This window comes from Geotrypetes seraphini, chromosome 1 (assembly GCF_902459505.1).
Source record: "Geotrypetes seraphini chromosome 1, aGeoSer1.1, whole genome shotgun sequence".
Lineage (NCBI taxonomy): Eukaryota > Metazoa > Chordata > Amphibia > Gymnophiona > Dermophiidae > Geotrypetes > Geotrypetes seraphini.
This window is the reverse complement of record NC_047084.1, coordinates 512,623,470-512,644,852: the sequence shown is the minus strand read 5'-3', so window position 1 is coordinate 512,644,852 and position 21,383 is coordinate 512,623,470. Positions and strand designations below refer to the sequence as shown.

The 21,383-nt window shown below is 42.3% G+C and overlaps 1 protein-coding gene across 3 annotated transcripts in view; it reads right to left on the bottom strand.

Moving 5' to 3' along the window:
- LOC117352255 (kelch domain-containing protein 3-like) overlaps positions 1-21,383 on the bottom strand; it is a 171,106-nt gene that overhangs the window by 104,718 nt on the left and 45,005 nt on the right. For all 3 annotated transcript variants that reach the window (XM_033928622.1, XM_033928605.1, XM_033928614.1), the window contains exons 6-7: positions 18,685-18,773; positions 7,821-7,967 (exon numbers count right to left, since the gene is read on the bottom strand). In XM_033928622.1, the coding sequence (XP_033784513.1) occupies positions 7,821-7,967; positions 18,685-18,773 (236 nt within the window). The remainder of the gene's footprint in view (positions 1-7,820; positions 7,968-18,684; positions 18,774-21,383) is intronic.

The window sequence follows — 21,383 nt, the reverse complement described above, 5'->3', positions numbered from 1 at the left end:
TATTATGGATGTTATTTATTGATTGATTCTTTAGATATGTTTCTATAGTTGGTAGTGTATTGAACAAGGGGGCTTCAACTAATTAATGTCTTTGTTCATAAGGATAATAGCCTTGAGGAAACCCTTCGGGTGAAACATGTTGGTATGTTAGTCCCTGAGAGCTTGACCACTACTAAAAAGCTAAGTATTAAAACATCTTATGAACCTTTATGATAGATTCAACTATTGGTTAGATATACTTAAAATAAGACCCGGTGAAGATTTGATGCATAAAGCCAGATACTATGAAACTTTTTGAGTATAGTGGTGGCATCTCTGAGGGTCTATTCTCAATAAATTTAGTGAGAGTTTAAGAGGTAGTTATAATTGAACTATCCTTCTATGAGATGAGTTATTGAATTGCTCTCCTATTATCAATTACCATAAGATCTATGGTGCTGGTGGTGTATTTATCCAATGAATATGCATGAGATTATTTACATGCAATGCTTCCATTGTAAGCAAATAGATCTCATGCATATTCATTGTGGAAATCCTGAAAGCTTGACTTGGTGAGGGCCGAGTTCGGTCACCCCTGGTTTAGCTCCTCAACTGAATCCCCTGCTATAAATGTCACCACATGCCACTGCTGCTATGAAACTAGAGATGGGTGAGAAAGACCGGGAGGTCTGGTCCTCAGCATTGGATCCGGTGGCTGTGGAAAGAGTCCAGTGGGACCATTGTGTAATTTAGATTTCCTATGGATATTTTTTTTTTTTTTGGGGGGGGGCATTTGCATTGCTGTCTGGAGGAGATCCAGATAGGGTGCAGTCTTCACTGAAGTTACTGATTGAGAGGGAATAGGAGGAGGACAGAAGTGAATTGCTGTACATAGCCAGATTGAATTTTTATAACCAATTAGGATTTTAATCAAATATTACCCCCATTCCCAACAGAAGAGGCTAAGCTGTATCTTGTTTTTGGACATTGTTTTTGTCCTTTGAATTTACAGCAATATTTGTTAGAAAAGAGTTCCTGTTTAAATTTACTCTTGGAGTCCTAGTGTTTTCTAACTTCCTGTTATTGTAGAACTGGTGACCAGGATGGATTAGGAAGGTGGGTGTGTGTGTCTTAAATCTTACAGCCTAATGGAGTATGTCTGGCCCCAGCCTATGCCCAGTTCAACACTCAGAAACTGTTTTTTCATAAGAACTTGGTTTGGGTATCAGACCCAAAGAGCTGGTCGGTGCCCAAAGACTTTGGTAGGTGGGACCAGAGTTACATACAGTATGAGGTAAACAAATACAGACTTTTTATTTTTACCTCTGCAAGTTCTAAGCTCTAATCCCTTAGCTCTAAAGCAGTGGTTTCCAATCCTGTCCTGGGGGACCACCAGCCATTCTGATTTTCAAGATATCCCTAATGAATATTGTGACAAACCCAAGTCCGTTTCGGGTTTTGTCTATGACAAACCCGAGTTCGTCCCGGGTTTTGTCCCAGAAATAGTGAGAAAATTCACAGAGCTGATCAGGTAGAATGCCAATCTACAGAATTAGCTGACTACTGCTTAGATGGAGAGATTGTGTCTGATGAGGCATGGCAGGAAAAGGATAGGCAGGAAAGCTTTACTCAGTTTAAACCTGTCCCTGCCACTGCTAAATGTTTGCTACCTTTCCAGCAGCCTGAACCTTTTAGAGCCAGGGCTAGAAAGAATCCTGCCTGTAATCAAAGGGAGCAGGCTAGTTTGTGTGGAAAGCCCTTCCCCCACCCAGGCTTAGGAGGAGTGGCTCTCCACAGCTTAAAATGAGTCTCTTCAGAACAGGAGAGAGGCAATCGGGACAGAGGTCAACTGGAGCTGAGCTGAGCCCAGAGGAGAGTAAGTTCCTCTCTCCCCAGCCAGAGGAGGCTGGTGATACAGACTAGCAAATGGCTGATGCAGAGGAGATGTGTTCTTCCTCTGAGCTTTGAGAGCAGGAGCAGGAAGAGACCATGGACATTCAAGAAAATTGGGTAGGAGTTGAGTCTTGTCCTATAGCCATGGACATGCAGTGAAACACAGGGAGTTTTGTTTTCTGCCTAGAGGTTTTGAGCTCCCAGTTAAACTGTATTTTGTTGTGAAAGAGTTTAGGTTCTCTCCTTAAAAATGAACTTTGAATCTTACCTTAAATCATTGAGGGTTTGCTTCCAACAAATGTGTGTATGATTCCCAGCTACTTTCCAAGCTAGGCAATTACGTTACTACCTCTCAGCTGTGGGTGATTGCTACAGCAACATTTCAAGAGGGAACGTATGTATGATACTTGCATTTAACCAGGACAGTGATTTTGAATGCAAGCTTCACTACAGGCAAGACTGAGATAAATTTTATAGTGCCTATGCTTCTGAGCACTTTTTCAGTTCATAGACAAATAGTTTATTCCCAGGAAAAAATATGCTAAAGTAAAAGCCAGGTGAAATTCCTGCCTGCTTTGCTACTCAAACTGCTGGGAGGTTTTTTTCTTTCTGTTCCTATTCAATAACAGACCAGGTTCTGGCAGTGTTTTTTTTTTTTTTTTTTGTATGAACTGTGTGGGGTAAACGTTGCAAATATATCTGCTCTGGTGAAGAGGACTGAGTTAAATTACCTTGTTAAAGTCCAGAAGCAGGGGACTGCACTCAATCCATTGCTGACAAACTTAAACACCCTGATTGTGATGTTTTCGATCTTTTTATATGACTTCATGGAAGGTATGTTTTCCTGCAACTGCCAGGCTGAAGCCTGTATTTTGGTTTATTGGGCCTGTGGCCAGAATAAAGTGATTATTTTGCCATATCTGACTGGAACTCATTACCTGCATGCCCTATTAGGCAGATACCTTGTCAGAATCAAGTCCTGAAGGGTCCCCTAGTAGCAGGGGACATGCTGGGTCAGAGGTTTTGTCACGTTCCTATGAGCTCACTGCGCATTCCAGGGGCACAGGTGTGACAATATGCATGAGAGAGATTTAAGTTTCAAGTTTTATTATTTTTAATATACTGACCATCGGCAAGTATCTAGCCAGTTTACGATGCTAAAATAGAATAAAAGATTAAAATAATACTTATGGGAGGGGGGAGAGTGAACATTAAAAAAAATATTTTACAAAGGCAAACATGAAAGTGGGGGTAAAAGGGAAAGGGGGTAGATAATTACATCGTTAAAAAAAATAAATAAATTAGAGTTAAAAAGAAAAGGAAGGGAGAAGGGATGTAACATTAGGTATTGGATCGCTTCTTAAAAGCAGTTGGCAGACTTTTGAGAATGAGAAGTTTAGAAGCTGTGGAATGCATCTTGAAATAAGAACATTTTTAGTTTAGTCTTGAATTTGTCAAGAAGATTTTTTGTGGCGGAGTTGAGATGGCAAGGCATTCCATAAAGTTGGGGCGACTGCGGAGAAGTTAGTTTTCCTGGTGCAATAGAATTCTTTGATGGAGGGGACAGATAGTAGGTTCTGATCTGCTGATCTGAGAGTCCGGGAAGGGCAAAGAGGGATGATGAGTTTATCCAGAAATGGTGGAAGACACAAGAGTTTGATTTTAAAGACTAGCATAAGTATTTTATAAGTGATACGGTATGTGATAGGTAGCCAGTGGGCTTCTTTCAGAAGGGGAGTAACATGATCATATTTCCCTATCTTATGAATAAGTTTTATTGCCATATTTTGGATGAGCTGTAGAGCTGAATTTTGGGGGAATTCTATTATAAAGAGAATTACAGTAATCAAGATGAGAGATGACCAATGAATGGACAAGGGTTGTGATAGCTTTAGTTTGAGGACAGAAGTTAGAGAACGGATAAGCCGGAGTTTATAGAAGCAGGTTTTTTACAATGGAGCTGATCTGGTCGTGAAAGGTAAAATCTTTGTCTATAATTACTCCAAGCAGTTTTATTTTTGATTCCATTTTTACTGGACAAGATTTAATGAGGATTTTTCCTTTTATTATTTTGTTGTTCTTAATTGGGAAAAGTATACCATAGGATTTATTGATGTTGAGGGAGAGTTTGTTTATGTGGAGCCAATCACTAATTTTGTCCAGTTTGGTGTTAATTTCTTGTATTTCGTGTATGTTTGAGGAATCAACAGGGTGAAGTAGTTGAATGTTGTCTGCATATGCGAAAATCGTAAAGCCGATAGACTGAGCTAGAGTGAGAAGAGGAGCAATAAAGATATTAAATAGTAAAAGAGAGAGAATGGAGCCTTGTGGGATGCCGTAAGTTTGAACTATGGGTGGTGTGGTTTCCTCTTTTGAGTGAACTTTGAAGTTTCGTTCATTGAAATAAGAGGTAAACCATGAAAGGGCTGAGCCTGTGATGCCGCAGTTCCTAAGATGATCAATGAGAAGATAGTGATCAACGGCGTCGAAAGCAGCGGACAAGTCAAGAGAGATAAGAAGGACAGATTTTCGATGGTTTAGAAAGTAGTGTATGGTGGTGATGAGACCTAGTAAGGATGGTTCTGTGGAGTAGTTAGAACAAAAGCCGGTTTGATGGGGGTGAAGCGCATTTGATTTGTCGATAAATTCTTTGAGCTGGTTATGTACGATTTTTTCTGTAAGTTTGGAAATGAGAGGGAGGTTAGCAATGGGACGGAAGTTTGCTGGTAATGTAGTGTCTAGATTTTGGTTTTTTAGTTTCGGAAAGACCAGAGCAGATTTCCAAGCTTTAGGAACAAGATTAGCAGTGAGACTTTTAGTTACCATCTCCAATATGAATGGACCAAAAATAGAAAATAATTTTTTGAGAATTGAAGGGGGGATGCTTTCTATTGGATTATTGAGAGCATTTATTGATTGGAAGACTTTGAAAAGGTTTGCTAAAGATGAGGGTTTAAAGTTAGAGAAAGTACTGAAAGATAGAAGATTTGTCTGGTCAAAAGGATCTAGGAGTAGTGTAGGTGTGGATTGTCCCAAGTTTGACCTGATTTCCTTGATTTTCTTGTCGAAGAAGTTTGCAAGTTCTGAAGCAGATGGTTGTTTAGATAAAGGAGGAGGTTTCTTATTTGAATAAGGAGATAGAGATCGAACTATATAGAAGAGTGCTGAAAAGTTGTGAGCTGTAGTTATGTATTTTGAATAATACTCTTTTTTAGCTTGTATAGCGGATTTGTATTGAGTGGCCTTATCTTTATATTGAAGGAGGGAGTTGTTTGACTGGATTTGTCACCATTTGTGTTCAGTAGAGTGAAGCTGTCAGTGGAGGAGGATAAGTTTTTCATTGTACCATGGTTTCTGTTTAGGTTGTAGTTTGGATGTTTTTTTCCTGGGGGGTTGCCAAGAAGGTCCATAAGAGATTGGGTTGTGGTATTCCAAAGAGAAGATTGTTCTTCTATTGTAAGATTTGTGAAATCTTGTAGATTCAAGTTGAAAGAATCTTGGATAACGGAGGATGTAATCTTATTGATATTCCTAGAAGTATAAATGTTCTGTGAAGTAGTAGATGGTTGAGTAAGAGAGTTTAGTTGGAGATTGATAAGAACGAGATCTGACCAAGGGAGAGAGTAAGTTTGGAAGTTTTGGAAGATATGTCTAATTGCTATTGGACTAAGTATCATGTCGATAGTATGTCCTGCTGAATGAGTAAGCAAAGAGAGTAGTGAAGTCAGGGAAAGGTCAGAAATTAGAGTTAGGAGCTCTACTGTGTTAGGATGATTGTGCAGATTGAAGTGTATATTGAAGTCTCCGAGAATTATAGGATTAGGGTGAGAAATGCTAAAGTCCATGATTGTAGAAATGAGGGCAGTTAGGGAGGGTTTTGTAACTGGGGGGATAGATAAGAAGGAAGTTAAGAGGTTGGGAATTTTTTATAGAAAGTTGAAGAGTTTCAACTGGATGATTGTTATATGATATGAAAAGGTCAGGTTGGAGGGGAATAGTAGTATGATAGATCACTGCTAGACCTCCTCCTTTTTTATTTGACCGGAATCAAAATTTTGCTTTATAGTTATCAGGGCAGGCTTGGTTGATATAAGCCTCTTCACCTTGAGTTAGCCAGATTTCAGTTAAGCAGAGGATATGTAGGTTGTGTTTTGAATTAAATCGTGAATTAAATGGTGTTTGTTTTTAATGGATCGTACATTTAAAAGACCTATATTAGATTTAGAATGTCGATATGGTGGTAAAGTGTCGTTGTAACAGCTGGAGTAATGGGGATGGTGGTAAGACACCTAAGCCGATTTCCTGAGAGGATTTAAGGGGGGGGGGTCGCTGACCCCAGATAACTGGGATAGAGGCCATTGGGTTAATGTCGTTGTTAGGGGAGGAAAAGGGTAAGTGAGTGGAAGAGTAAAAGGAAACCCTATTAGCAAAAAAGTAGATGAAGAGAATATTTAGTGAGAGGAATATGGTCTTACCGGTTGAATTGTTAGGAGTAATGTTGGGGGAGCTTGGAGATAAGAGTAAGAAGAAGCTGCATGAAGGAGCACATAAAGGAGCAGACCTGCTCCTTGAGTGCGCCCCTTTGGCATGCACCGCAAAGGAGGTGGTTTTGAAGGGGGGCTACCGATGTAAACTTGTGGGTGGAGTCATCGGTACCGCCGCTTCAAGGTCCCCTTTCATATACAGACATATCATATTAATTTATTGAAACCCTGGAGAGATCGGGAAACACTAACACTGCTGGCACAACGGTGGCAGGAGGATGAGCTGGGACCCCAGGTGGTGGAGTTTAATATACAGGAAGAAGTTAATGTAGGGACGTCTCTTTCTCAAGAACAAGTACATCAAGTTCAGGTTGTGATACACCAATTTGGTGATGTATTTTCCACCCTACCAGGAAAGATAGGGTTAGTGTCCCATGATATAGTGACCAGTCCGGGTAAAGTAGTACGGGTACGTCCATATAGGCTGTCCGAAGACAAAAAAAGGCTAGTGGAGGAAATGTTATCGTTAGGGGTGATAGAACATTCCCAGAGCCCATGGTGTAGTCCAATTGTTATTGTTCCTAAGGTAGATGGGACACCCCGCTTCTGCATTGATTTTAGGCAGGTGAATGAAGTATCCCAATTTGATGCCTTTCCGATGCCAAGGGTGGATGAGCTCATGGACATGTTAGAACAGGCCCAATTTTTGATAACCCTCGATCTGACTAAAGGGTACTGGCAAATTCCCCTCACAGAGACTGCCCAACCTAAAATGGCATTCAGTACCCCACGTGGTTTGTTTCAGTTTAGGCTTATGCCTTTTGGGTTGCATGGCGCTGCTGCTCAATTTCAGCGTTTAGTCCGCGAGATACTCAGAGACCATCATAACTACGTGGATGCTTACATTGATGACATTGTGATACATTCTATCTCCTGGGAGCAACATTTAGATCATTTAGCAGTGGTTTTGAGGTCTTTGAGGGAAGCTGGGTTAACGGTAAATCCTAAGAAATGTTTCAATGGACAGCGAGAGGTCAAGTACTTAGGGTACATTGTAGGGAAGGGCCAGATAAGACCTGTGGTGGATAAAGTGGGGTACCGATCGTATCCACGCCTCAGTAACAAAAAGCAAGTAAGAGCCTTTTTGGGTTTGATTGGGTACTATAAGAGATTCATTCCCCATTTCTCATCACAGGCCCTTACAGATATGTTGAAGAAGGGTAGTCCAGAAACTTTAAGTTTGGGGGTCCTTGGTAGTCATGCTTTTGAGGCCCTCAAAGAAAATTTGTGTACACAGCCGTTATTAAGAGCCATTGACTTCACTCAACCCCTGATTCTTCATTCAGATGCATCAGGTACAGGGTTATGGGCAGTTTTGAAAGCATCTGAGCTGATAGAACAACAACAAAAAACTATCACTAAAGCTGGAACTTTCTTTAAGTGGAACATATCTGCATTACTAACCTGTATTGAATATGTACAGATCTGCAACAACTGTTCCATAGTGGATTCCACCAAACAAAAATATGTTTTCACCCACAACTGCTGAACTGTGTCTCAAAGTTTGGGGAGCTATGCCATGTATTTTTAGCTTTTGCCATGTTAAATTTCCTATAAGTAAATAATAAAAAAAGGCATTGGATAAAGAAGTATTTTCAAATTATTCCTAGAGTGAGAACAAAGTTCACCTTGACAGTTTATATCATATATGAATATTTAATGAGTCAATATATCCATCACAAAAGTTCAACACAGATTTATTTTTTAATAGAAAAACACAATACTAAAGTGCTTTAAGAACCAGATTCAACTTAAGGAATTATATCAAGCTTAAATCATTATTATGAAAATCATAACATTAGAATTCGCAATCAGTCATCTTAAACATTGCCTATGACATTCCAATAAAACACATACAACCTCTTCTTGTGGCATAAACAACTGGCCACAGCTTTATTTAATAACTTAAACAATGCTCACAACTCAATACTTAAATTTATTAGCATTCACAATTCCCAAATTCGGCAATCCCCAAGCCTCAATTTCCCATGAGCTATTCGGTAATGAACGTAGCTCCTCCCTCTTATCAACCCCTCCACCTTCAGCCCTAAGATGACCTACGGTATCGTCAGGTCATCCCCCCCACCCATCTCATGGCGGTGCTGCCCATGAGTGCTCCCCATTGATACCCCACCTCATGGCGTCGTCGCCCATGAGTTATCATATATTAACATATATTAATTCCATCCCCCAGCCGCTTTTCATAATATTTTTTCCCCCCATTCAGCCCCACTTTCCCAGAGTTAAGCTGCGACCACTCTCAACCCTCAACCCATCTACCCGGAATCCTATACAGATTCTCCCCTCCAGTCCCTTCTCCAACAATCCCCCCCATTATCCTCCGATAAGGGTGGGTGGGCAGGAAAATTCTTTCCCACCACCACCAAACCAACCGCCCACCTCCCTCCGATTCCCAAAATGAGTCTCCCGTCCAAACTCCTCACAACTTTCCCCCCTTTTATCCAATCATACTTCTTTCTTTCACACGCACCCTCACAACCCCGATCAACACCCAATCCCCTTTACCCTTTTGTTCTAACCTCAAAATCTTACTCCATCCTATCACCCCCCCTTTCCTCTTCACCTAACCCCTAACCTCTTCCGATGACTAGCTCATCTAATGTTATTGTTCCACCAGTCTAAACTAGTGGGACCTTTTAATATCCTCAGCCTTTTAGTAGTTACTGAACAGAGAAGCTCAGTTTATCATGACAGAAGAAAAGAGTTAGAACTCAGGGCTCAGTCTGATGAATGAAAATATCTATGCTTTCATTAAGCTCCTAATGTCATTTACATATGGATTATGCAATATATTAAGCACCATTAAACTTTGGATGTAATTTTTTGTCACTGTTTAACAGTACTGATTCTTCTTAGCACTGTATTGTACCACATTAGAGGTCTTGATTTAACCAATTTCATTTTTTTCTGGATGGTGACAAATATCAGGTAATTTTCACAGATAATTTTCACAGATTTCAGCTTTCATGAAAAGATAATTAGACTAACCCTCACTCCCCCCCCAAAAAAAATATACCATTTCTCCAAAAATACCTGTTGTATATGACCTTGGAGGTATGTATTCATGAAAACAAGATAGACAGATAATTGATAGATCGATTAATAGTCATGTTAAGTACACTTCACTAATGTGTTTCACTCTGTCTACACATCTGCTTTTAAGGTTCAATTCCCTGAAACAGATATTTTATGCTACCACAGACCCCCTATAAGAGAGGGCTATACTCAAATGTACTGTATGTTTAGTGATGGCTGTTACAGATATATTATCTATTCTTGATTTTTCAGTGAAGATATCTATCTATCTATCTATATATTGTAGCGTGGCCGTCCCTTAAGGTAAGGCAGGGACCAACCGGCACACAACCACAAAACAGTCCCGGCGTGCTTCCTCAGACTGGAGGAAGTCCCTGTAGTGGAGAGCTTACCTTGTGGCTAATGAACAGAATGGCCCCACACAGGTAAGTATCAGAAAGAATGAACTCAAATTTATTTGTTATCCAGTCAGGGTCAAACAGAATACACGAAAAGCAAAAGTCCAAAAATAACAGCAAACAATAACTGAAAGCAAAATAATGCTGTACTCATCAGCCTAGTCTGATTAATTCTTCAAATGTTCAACTTATGTCCCAGGTAAGTCCTAATTACTTGTGGCAGCAATAGAACAAAACTCAATTCAAGCTCCAGTAGTCTTCAATGCAAACAGAAAAACAAACTCATCACATTGCAATGTTATGGATCTTCCCTTCTCCTCAGAGTTCAAGAGCAGAAGGTTGGCGGATTTGCCAAAGCGGCTCCTTGTCAGGACAAAGAGCAAAATTAACCCTCAAATCCCACCTCATAGATGTTGGGCAGATCCTGCCTCAACCTTCAGGGTTTTTCAACTCTTAAGAAGGACACTGCTAGTGTTGCTTCACTGCAGCCAAGCCTTAGCTTGCAGCAGCCATCTTGGCTCAAAAAAAAATCTTCCAAACATGCAGAATAAATTACTAGCATACTTCCTTCTTCTAGCATACACAGAAAATTCACTTCTCCAGCAGTGACTTTCTCCAAAGCATAACAGCAGTTAATAATTGTCCGAGCAGCCAAACAGCCAAAACCTAAAAAGTCCAGAAAAAGAAAACTTTTCAAAAACAAGCACACAATCCAATTAGCTTACTTCCATTTCTTCAGGAAGAACAAACTCTGGCAAAGCACTCCAGTCCATCTCCTCTGGTTCCTGGTTTATCTGGGCTACTTCCTCTGTCTCTAGGTTCAGCATTTCCACGTCTGCTGGATCTTGAAGAGGTGGAGGCTCTTTCAACATGAAAGCTTCCTTAGACTGCTCTCTCCTCTGAAACAGCCAGCTCTCTAAATGCTCAAGAGCTGCTGTGCCACACCCAGCCCTACACAGGGGAAGGGCTTTCTGCAGCTGAGGCTGCCTTCTAACCTGTTTGGTCAGCAGTTTCAAAGATGGAGGATTTAAAGGAACCAAACCGTTTTTCCCAGGGCTATGTACTAAGTCCTGCCTGAACTCAGCCTGAGCTTTCTGGTCCTGTTCCTGCCCTGCAGGGACATACTGGTCAGCTCTAATCAGTTTCACTGGTCGATTTCTGGGGCTCCTAACTGGCACAAGGCTGGAACGGGAGTCGGGCTTGTGACAATATATATTTATATTGTGACAGGGAAGCTCCTGCAACTGGTTTAAAACCTGCTTTAAACCCTGCCACCAAACCAAAGGGGCCTATTCCTAAGCCAAGGAAGCTGCCCATTAAGTCTGTTCCCAGTGCTAGGATCAGGCAGGCAGGACAGAATGGAGAAGAGGTGGCAGAGAAACGCAGAGTACCTGTTCCAGGGCATTATAATCCCTTTTATAATTCAGTGGGTAATTCTCTAGCTAAACTTCTGGTGAGGAAAGCTGTCCCAGTAAGGGTTAAGAAAAGGAGCTGACAGGCAGAACAGACCTAGAGCAGGAGTGAAAGCCAGCCTGCAGCTTAAAACAGAAACAGCTGAGAACACTCAAGAGCACTCAGGAACTGGGAGAGAGGGACATGCCTCACAGAGCAGAGAGGGGAAGGCTAGGAGCTCTCTCTTATTGCCCAAGGCTAGGGAACTCCATGTCCCACAGCTCTTCCAACCTAACAAACTGTTGCTTCCTAGACAGAGGCTCATTGGAAGAGAAAAGCTTCCTTAGCAGGGCTGGCCAGCTGCTGCCTCTGAGAATCTGTACGCAGCTTCAGAGAGCAGGGAATCCTGCTCTCTGAACATAGACAAACATGGACATAGAGGGAGAGATCTCTGAGGGCAATGAGAGGGATTGAAGCCCTGAAGCCTGGGACCTTCTGTCTGATTACAGCATGAGTCAGTGAGGTACTGAGTGGGGGAAGGGAATGAAAGTTTGTTTTGAACAAAAAGGCTAACGTACTGAAAAGCCACAGTTCTGTCATTAGGCAGGACTTTATAAGGTATGAGTGTGAGTGGGTAAAAGCTAAAAGTAAAGTAAAAACCCTGTATGCAAGCCTAGCATAACGAGTGGGTGAAGGGTGAATGCTAACTAGCCTTTAAAAAGGGAGAAGTAAAGCCTGGATGGAATTCAGTGACCTGACAGTGCACAGCCCTGATAAGGGGAACTTTGGGTGGGGACTTTAGACCATTAAACAAAGGGTGGATGGCTCCCCAGCCCCTACCCCGTAATCAAAAGGATAGTGGGGCCATTTATACTTCAAGTGGATCAGGTGGGGAGAACTTCCTGAAGCAATCACAGGCACAATATAGCAAGTTTTAAAGGAAAAAGTTTTAGTTTATTTCTTGTTTCCTGAATGCAGCGTGGTCTTGCTCTGAAGGAGAATTAATGTTTATGTCAAATCTTTTCAAAGCCCAATCAGCCGAGGGGGCTGCCTGAGACCCAGTGCCATTGAATTGGGTAATAAAACTTGAACTATCCATTATTAGTGGAGTTTCTTTTCTGCTGTGGTTTCCCAGCGTGGCCCTCCAAGGAATGCTCAGACTTGCGCCTGGAGTGGGAGCCGGGTTGCCAGCACTAGGCTTATCCCTAGCCCCGTCACAATATATATATATGCACACACACACACACACATATAAAAGTTCTCAGTCCAACCAACTTCCTAAATTCTGAGCATTATTTTACCACCATAGCTGAAAAGAGTGTTATTTTATTTTGCAAAGTGTCAATTTGCAGAATCATAATGCTATGTTTTGACATTGTTTCAGATCATTGATTGAACCATGTCAATGAAAAGTGTGGAATTTTCAAGTGTGGAACTCTGAGCCATTATGAAGTTCCTATTCCTACAGAAGAAAACTCTAAAGGAAATCCATGAATGTATGATGCATATGTTGAGTGACAATTGCCCATCATACTCCACAGTGAAGAACTGATGTATAAACTTTCAGCATGGAAATTTCTAGACCGAAGATGCAGGAAGGTGTGGGAGGCAATGTTTCCTCTAAGGTGCGCAGTCACACACCTTTTTCACATCCCAGTGCAGCAGTTCTGGACTGCCGTGCACCCAAGCAGCACTTGCCCATCTCCTTCCCACTGCCACACTGACCACTGCTGCTGTTTCTCCAAACAAGCAGCAGCAGTACCAGCAGCAAAAGAGCCTACCTTACTTTACTGTGGTCAGGGTCGGTGTTAGGGGAGGGCAAACAGGGTAACTGCCCTGGGTCCCATGGCTCTGGGGGCCCCCCTGAGGGTCGGCATGCCTTTCCCTTCCTTTCAGCGCTGGTCTGAAGTCGCCCTCACCTTTCCCATCCCAATGACAAACTTCTGTCCCATTGCCAACCTTCCTTTCATTGCCAAACTAACAGAAAAAAACTCTGATTTTTTTCGAAAAAACCAATGCGCTCCACCCCAATCAAACAGGCTTCCGTATTAACCATTCCACGGAATTATCTCTCGTCGGTCTCACCACTACCATTTATTACTACTATGATCACCGTAAATCTGTTCTCCTCATATCCCTTGACCTCTCAGCAGCGTTCGACCCAATCGATCACACTCTCCTCCTCTATTGCCTCAAAAACAGTGGAATCTTAGGTCATGCCCTCCTCTGGTTCTCATCCTATTTTACAGATCGGAAGTTCAAAGTCCATTCTAATGGTTCTTCTTCTTCTCTAATCACCCAAACCTATGGTGTCCCGCAGGGTTCTGTTCTCTCTCCCCTGCTTTTTAATATCTTTCTAGCTCCACTTCTAATCTTAGCTCAATCTATAGGATTTACTACTTTAGCCTACACCGATGTCATCCAACTTTTGTACCCCATCAACCCTTCAGACACAAGCGACATCCAAGAAATAAATACCAAACTTGACAAAATCAGTAACTGGCTTCGATCTAACCATTTATCTCTCAATATAGACAAATCCTGTAGTATTCTTTTTCCAGCTAAAAATAATGAATCTTTAAAAGGACCAATATGCATATATGCTAAACAAATTAAAATTGAACCTAAAGTAAAATTATTAGGAATCATCCTAGATAAAGACCTCACCTATCATGACCAGATCAGTGCAGTTACCCAAAAATGCTTCTATAAACTCTGACTAATTTGCTCTCTCTCCTCTATTCTTGAACCGGCCTCCATCCAAATCCTAGTTCACTCACTGATTATTTCCCACATAGATTACTGCAATTCCTTATACCATGGAATCATGCAAAAATAAATCCGCCAATTGCAATTGATTCAAAATACTGCCATTAAACTTATCCACAAAGTAATACGATCACGTCACCCTGCTGCTACTTGAGGCACATTGGCTCCCTTTCTCGCATCGAATTACTTACAAAATTCTCCTCTTGGTATTTAAGATTAAACTCACCCACTCCCCATCTTTTCTTGATAAATATCTCATTCCTTATGCCTCTCCTCAGGCTTTGAGATCTGCTGATCTGAACCTACTGACTGATCCGTCTCTCAAAGATCTCGAAACTTTATCTTCTCCATCATAGCGCCCTCCCTCTGGAACGCAATCCCATCTCACCTTCGATCAGAAAACTTACTCGACAAATTCAAAACCAAACTACAAACCTTTTTAATTCAAGATACATACCAAAATTCTGGATAAGATCCTTTTCTTCCAATTTTTCATTGTTAAAAACAACCGCTTTTATGAAGCAACCCCCCTTCCCTCTCCTTTTCATTCTCGCCCATCCCCTTCCTACCTCCCTTTTATTTTTATTTTGACTTCGATGTAATTTTGAATCTTCCCCTCCCCCAGGGCCTATTGTACCAACTTTGTCAGTATCTTTGTCTTTGACTGGTTTTTATGTCCGTCCCCCCTTTTTTTATTATTACCTTTTATTTTAAACTCTAATTTTATTAATTGTAAACTGTCCAGATATTTGTTTGATGGTCGGTATATCAAACTGTAAATAAACTTGGAAACTTGACCACAGCAACAATTCTGACGCACTGCCGGTTGTCTCTTCCATGCTTTTCTTCTGCAGCGATCCACCCCCAATGACACAACTTCTTGTTTCCTCTTGGATGGTCTGCAGCAAAAAGGAAGCACAGAGGAGGCTGTAGGCAGCACTTTAGAATCACTGCAGCAGTCAGTTTGTCAGCAAGACGGAGAAGGAAGGGCAATGTCAGATCGGCACCGAAAGAAGGGGGAAAGGTACGCTGACGACGGAAGCCCTCATATATCTAGGAATTTATAGATTAATAGAAGATAGGACACCTAACAGCAAACCTAATGCTGTTTTAGTAGATTATATTTTTGAAACAAGACAGATTTGATAGCTTTAAAAAAAAAAGCATGATGCCTAACTCCCATGGAGCATACCTCAAAATGAGATGTGGCCATGGGTGTCAGCATTCAGAAAAGTTGTACACAGAAATACAGAATATTGCCTAACTACGTGTAACTTGGGCACCAGCATTCATACTACGTTTTAGTAGGCATAAGTCCAGGGCCCAAAAATAGGCACAGGATTCTCTCTAAACATTATTCTATATAAGGTATGTACCTTTTATAGGCTTAAGGCTGATCTCATGAGAATCTCGGAGAGGGTGAGATCCAGAAGGCCTGAGCATGTGCAGATGCTCAAGGCTCAGCAGCAGACCGGCGGCAGCCACTTTCTATCACCGGCAGTGTAGGGGTAAGGACAGGGCCAGTCGGGGAGGGAGGGGGAAGAGGCGATAGCAGCACCGGTGGCCTCAGGTGGAGTATGGGAGTCGGGGTGCGTCCGGCAGGAGTGAGCCAGCACCTGAGAGTCCCAGCAGAGGGGGTAGTGGCATCCGGGGGGGGGGGGGGCAGCGTCCGGGAGCAGCAGAGCCAACAGTGTCTAGTCGGGCTCTGTGGCGGCGGCGGCGTTTGCTTAGCCAGCACCACCCGCAGTGAGAGGCAGCGAACAGCAGCAGAGGAGGAGAATTGGAGGAGCCATGTGGCAGAGGCAGTGGTGTAGGCGTCCCTAATGGTAATTAAGTTTTTGAGGATGTGGAACGAATTGTTCAAGTTTACACTAACTCTTATGGGAAAAGTTGCTTTGATATACGAGTATTTTGGTTTAAAAGCATGCTTCTGGAACGAATTATGCTCTTAAACCGGGGGTCGGCAACCTGCGGCTCCAGAGCCGCATGCGGCTCTTTTCCACCTTTGCTGCGGCTCCGGTAGTGTGTCACGCAGGCATGCAGCTTACAAGTCCGGCGTCGCGGCGGGAAATAGCCATGCTGAGCAGTGAGCTCAGCACATACACAGATGAAAGCCTTGCTTGCTGATTGGTCCGGTGGCCCCGCCCCGCCGTGCCGCCGGACCAATCAGCAAGCAAGGCTTTCATCTGTGTAGTGCTGAGCTCACTGCTCAGCATGGCTATTTCCCGCCGCGACGCTGGACTTGTAAGGTGCCTGAAAAAGAAATCATCCTGGCCGGGGTCGGTGTCATGCTCCGGAGATCTACAGCCTTCCTATCTCCCTCTCCCTTCTACCTGCTTCCGGCCACATCCCCTGCTCCGCGGCTCTCTTCGGCAACTCAGCAGCAGCGATCGACACAAGCTTCTGACGTCGGGGCCTACCCTCTGCGAGTCCCGCTTGTTTCAACTTCCTTTTTCCACAAAGGCGGGACTCGTAGAGGGAAGGCCTCGATGTCGGCAGCTTGTCTTGATCACTGCTGCTGACGAGTTGCTGAAGAGAGCCGCGGAGCAGGGGGGTGTTGCCAGGTGCAGGTAGAAGGGAGAGGGCCAGATGCAGGACTCGTGGGTGAGGGAGGAGAAGAGAGAGAGAAAGAGAGAGGGGAGGGAAACAAAAGGAAATATTTCATACTGGGCTGGGCCGGAGTGGAGGGAGGGTGGAAAGATTCTAGCTACAGGGTGCAGTAACAAAGGAAAAGGGGGGAAAGCTGAAAATGGAGATAGTGACACAAAGAAGAGAAAGGGTAAGCAGGACCTACTGAATAAGGATAGAGATACAGAGGGGACATGAAGAGGAGGTGAAATAGAGACATAGAAGTAATGCTGAAAAAGTGTGTGGGGGGAGATAAAGACATTGAAAGGGCAAATGGTGAACATGGCGTAAAGATAAGGACAGAGACAAATGAAGATTCTGAAAAAGTGGTGAGATAGGGATATAGGTGAGATGGACACAAAGAAGGGTGATGCTGGAAAATAGGTGGAATGGTAATTCTGACAGACACAGAAGGGAAATGTTGGATCAAGGAGAGATGGGGCTCAGGCTGGATGGAATGAGGAGAAATGCCTTGTTGGCCCGGAACTTCCTCTCCTACGTCAGAATTGACGTCAGGGAGCGGAATGCTGGTCAGCGCAACACTTCTGCAGGGAAAGCTTGGGACGGCGGTGGCTTGGGGGCTGTTCCCCGATTGCGGTGGCAGCAAACCGAGTGGCTTGGGGGACGGCACGGAGACAGAAAGAAGGGGGAACAGGGAGACAGAAAGAAAAAGTTGGGGGAGAGAATGAGGTCTGGAGGAGAGGAAACATACAGGAGGCTGAAAGAAAGGAAGAAAGATTGGATGCACAGTCAGAAGAAGAAAGTGCAACCAGAGACTCATTAAATCACCAAATAGCAAAGGTAGGAAAAATGATTTTATTTTCAATTTAGTGATCCTGTATATAGCATTAAGATAAGAAACAATATATGCAGTGTTAGATTTGTTTTATAATGGTTTTGCGGCTCCAAGTTTTTTGTTTTTTTTCGAAAACGGGTCCAAGTGGCTCTTTATGTCTTAAAGGTTGCAGACCCCTGTCTTAAACCAAGGTACCACTGTACTTGGTTTTACTCCTATGTGAACAGCTTGAAAAATGTCCCCTTGAACTCTATGACATAATTTAAATAGTGAGGGCATTATTTACAAACCACTAAATTTAATTACTATATCTTACCTCAAACAGGTGTTTACTTGTTTTATCTGTAGTCAAAACATTATATACAGAAGTTTTTATGGCTTGGGTCAACTGCTTACTCTCATCTCAAGCCAACAAAAACCACAAAAACCGAAGCACAATCTGACCAATATTCCAAGGGAGTTAACCAGTCAGAAATGACCATTGATTGATTAACTTGCATTATCATAGCCATCTTGCAATTTTCAGTTGCACCTAACCAGCCGGCCTCACTGAAAATGACTGGTTAGCACCAAACAAAGCTGGCTATGTTGGAGGGTGTTTCTAGGGCAGAGTCCGGTTGGGTCCCAATATTCAGACCTAACTGGCCAGGTTTAGCACATAAATAGGACCACATAAATAGCTGGCTTATCTTACCCTCCCTTTTACTAAGCCACGGTAGAGGTTTCTACCACAGACTGGAGCGCTAAATTCTCCAACGCTCGTAGGAATTCTATGAGCATCAGAGTAGCATCAGAGCATTTAGCGCTCTGGGCCGTGGTAGAAACCTCTACCATGGCTTAGAAAAAAAAAAAAAAGGGGGGGGGGGGTTTGGAGTTCCATGCATTAACCCATGGCCGGTTAAGTCTGAATATTAACTTAAGAAGATATGTGCTAGGTAGCTTAAAAAAAAAAAAAAAAAGAGGAAATTCAATGCTGAAGCCCACACAGGGCTTGGAATTGAATTTCCAGTTTTAGTGTTGGTGGCGGGCAAAATACTCCTGTCCACTGCTAGCTGAATATCAGCTACAATGTTTCTTTCATGTGATGGAAACGGTTTATGAGCTTGATTCTTTTCTTCAAAGCTTGAATTGATGTTAGCCCTTTTAAGAGGTAAAGGTTAGAACTAGGCACTATTTATGTGTCATGATAAATTTTGATGCGCTTGTGTTCTAGCCCATTTCTACCCACCGAGGTCAAAGCAGTACATCCCTGGAAGACATTCCTCAGCCTCTTGTTTTGAACTGCCTCCAAATAAATAGATCTTCCTTTTCACTATGCTGTAATGGAAAATCATGAACAAAGATAAATATTATATGATTTAAAAAAAAAATAAAAATAAACTGACATTTTTTTGAGATGATATATTAAATTAGACATTCTACATTATTCTTTTCTGTTTGATTAGTGGACCAAAATAATTTTTGTCAAACATGGGAAAGAAAGAATAGAATGAGTATTGAAGCACAGAACAATACAATTTTGCATTTTATTTTATTACAGGAAAATTGCATACATGAAGGGGAGTATGTTTTTAAATGTAGACCTGGTTTGATGTTAGCAGAATTCACTGGGAATCAAAAATATAGATACCAAAACCCCTTAAGTATTCAGGGTGTTTTCCCATTTTGGGTCTGATACACAAAACATTTTCATAGATACAGTGGAGGTAATCGGATAAGAAGATGCCTATTTGAGAAGTCCAAAAAGGCACCTATTATAAACTGTGACAGGGAAGCTCCTGCTAGCCCAGTCAAGAATACAGCCTTCAAACCTGCAATCCCTAAAATAAAGCCTGTACACCCTGCTAAAAGCCCTAGTGTAGGACAGAAAGACAGAAGGGAGAAAAGGCAGGTGATGTCACAACCTGGAATTCCAGCAGGGAAGGCGCACAAAACACTATCGATTCCCTATTATTCCTTTCCCTGCTCTAAGGAGAAACAGAGAGTGAACACAGAAGGGGGTGGAGTTTGCAGTCACCTAAGCCTCAAGCAGGAGGAAGGCAGGTGAATAAATTAACCTTAGATGACTCTAACAAGGGAGGCAGAACGCAGCACACTGAGAGCAGCCCAACACCCTTTGCAAACCACCAGAAATGTGTGATTTCCTCAGGCCAACAAGCAGGGAGAGGAATCCAACAGCCAGCTAGGTATTGTGAATTTGCAGGGGAGCCCGAGGGGGTTCTTTCATGGGGATGGGAGGTAGAGAGTGAAGCAGAGGAATGCATAGAGACTGAAGACAATGATTATAGCATCAGTGACCCAGAGTGGGGGTGATGCAGTGAGGCTGAAGCATAGTTAAGTGTGCCAGAGGAATGTATGGAAACCTGATTTAAAAGTTATAAGCTGTGACATTCCTCCATCTCAAGTAAAGATTGCACAGAGAAGCCTGTGCTTAATTAATGCAAGAGAAGCAGCAAGGCAACAGTGCCTGTCCATTTGAACCAGGCTTAAAAGCCTTATTAGCAAGCCAGGTCCCTTAGTAATCAAAGCTCAAGGACTGTGGTAGCATTTGGGAGGGCCTGAACACCTGGATACCAAAGGGGGGCTTGCTTCCACACAGACTGCAGTGCAGGCTCTGAAAGTCCTTAATGGGACAATTTGCTAATACTAAAAGCCAAAAGAAGAAGTTTTTTTTCTTATCCTATGGTGTAGAGAAGTGCTGGCACCTGAAGTGCCAGAGCCATGCGGGCCAGGACTGTGGCCTAAAATAGCCAGCAGCCCCTTAAGAAGGGCATACTAGCCTATTGAGGGACGGAGAAGTCCTATTTTGATTTTCTTTTGCTTATAAAGGGGTGACAAGGACTGTTCAGTTCCTGAACTATATTTCATACGGAATTATGTAAAGTGAACTGTGTGACTAGTGACTGTGAAAAGCAGTTTATGTTTTGGGATTTTCTTTTTCCTTATAATAAACCCGGTGAAATTTTGTTTGAACGGAATCCAGTGTCTGGGTTTTCCTTCTACCAACCACATAAAAGGTGCACTGAAAATCTTACCTGTGGTCCGAGCCGGGTTTTCCCACTTGCTCGGGGCCTGGCCTGGCCACAAAACCTATTTTATAACAGCAACATATTGGTGCTGATTTTCAGAGTGATTTAAGCTGGTTAGAGAGGATCTGGCCTGCTTAAATCACCTGTCACCATCCAGTGGCACGAAGACAGACAATGCCACTGAATATTGACTCTGACCAGCCCAAAAAACGTGGGCTGGTCAGGAGTGGGCCACGGGGTGGTGCTGGGGGGTGTTGGAGTGGAGGTATAAAATGTTAGAAACCTTCATGAAAAGAATCACAGATCTGTCCATATCTTCAAAAGTGAGAAAAATGAAGATTTTCTTAGAATGTAAAAGATGCATGCTCTCAAAATATAAAATAGTATTTCTATCTCTGGGTTTAGAAAATACTGTTGTTTGAAACTTTCCTTGATTCAATGTCACAGTGACATCTAGAAAAGTAATAGATGTCTCATTGCAATTAGACTCACATTTGATAGATGGATTACAACTATTTAAGTAGGATGTAAACTGCAAAAATGTTTTTTATAGTGCCTTGACATATCAGGAAAATATCAATATAACGCCACCAAAATCTCAAGTTGGGAGCCCTTAGAGACGAATAAATCAATTTAGTTTCAACCCTTTACACTTGTCTTGGTGGGGAAGAGTTCAAATGGTCAAAATGATGATCTTGCCTGTAGTTTGTTATCAAATGGGTATGTTGCCAGTTTATTTTCAGGGGTCATTTTACAAAAAGCTAAATGTTATTTTGAAAAAATTTATTTGGCTTAGGAAAAAAGCAAGAATTGCTTTAGTATCTCTACTAAAACTAATTGCGGAGGGTGGGGAAAATTTTCCCAACTTTTATAGGCATCATCAAGCCTATATAATGTG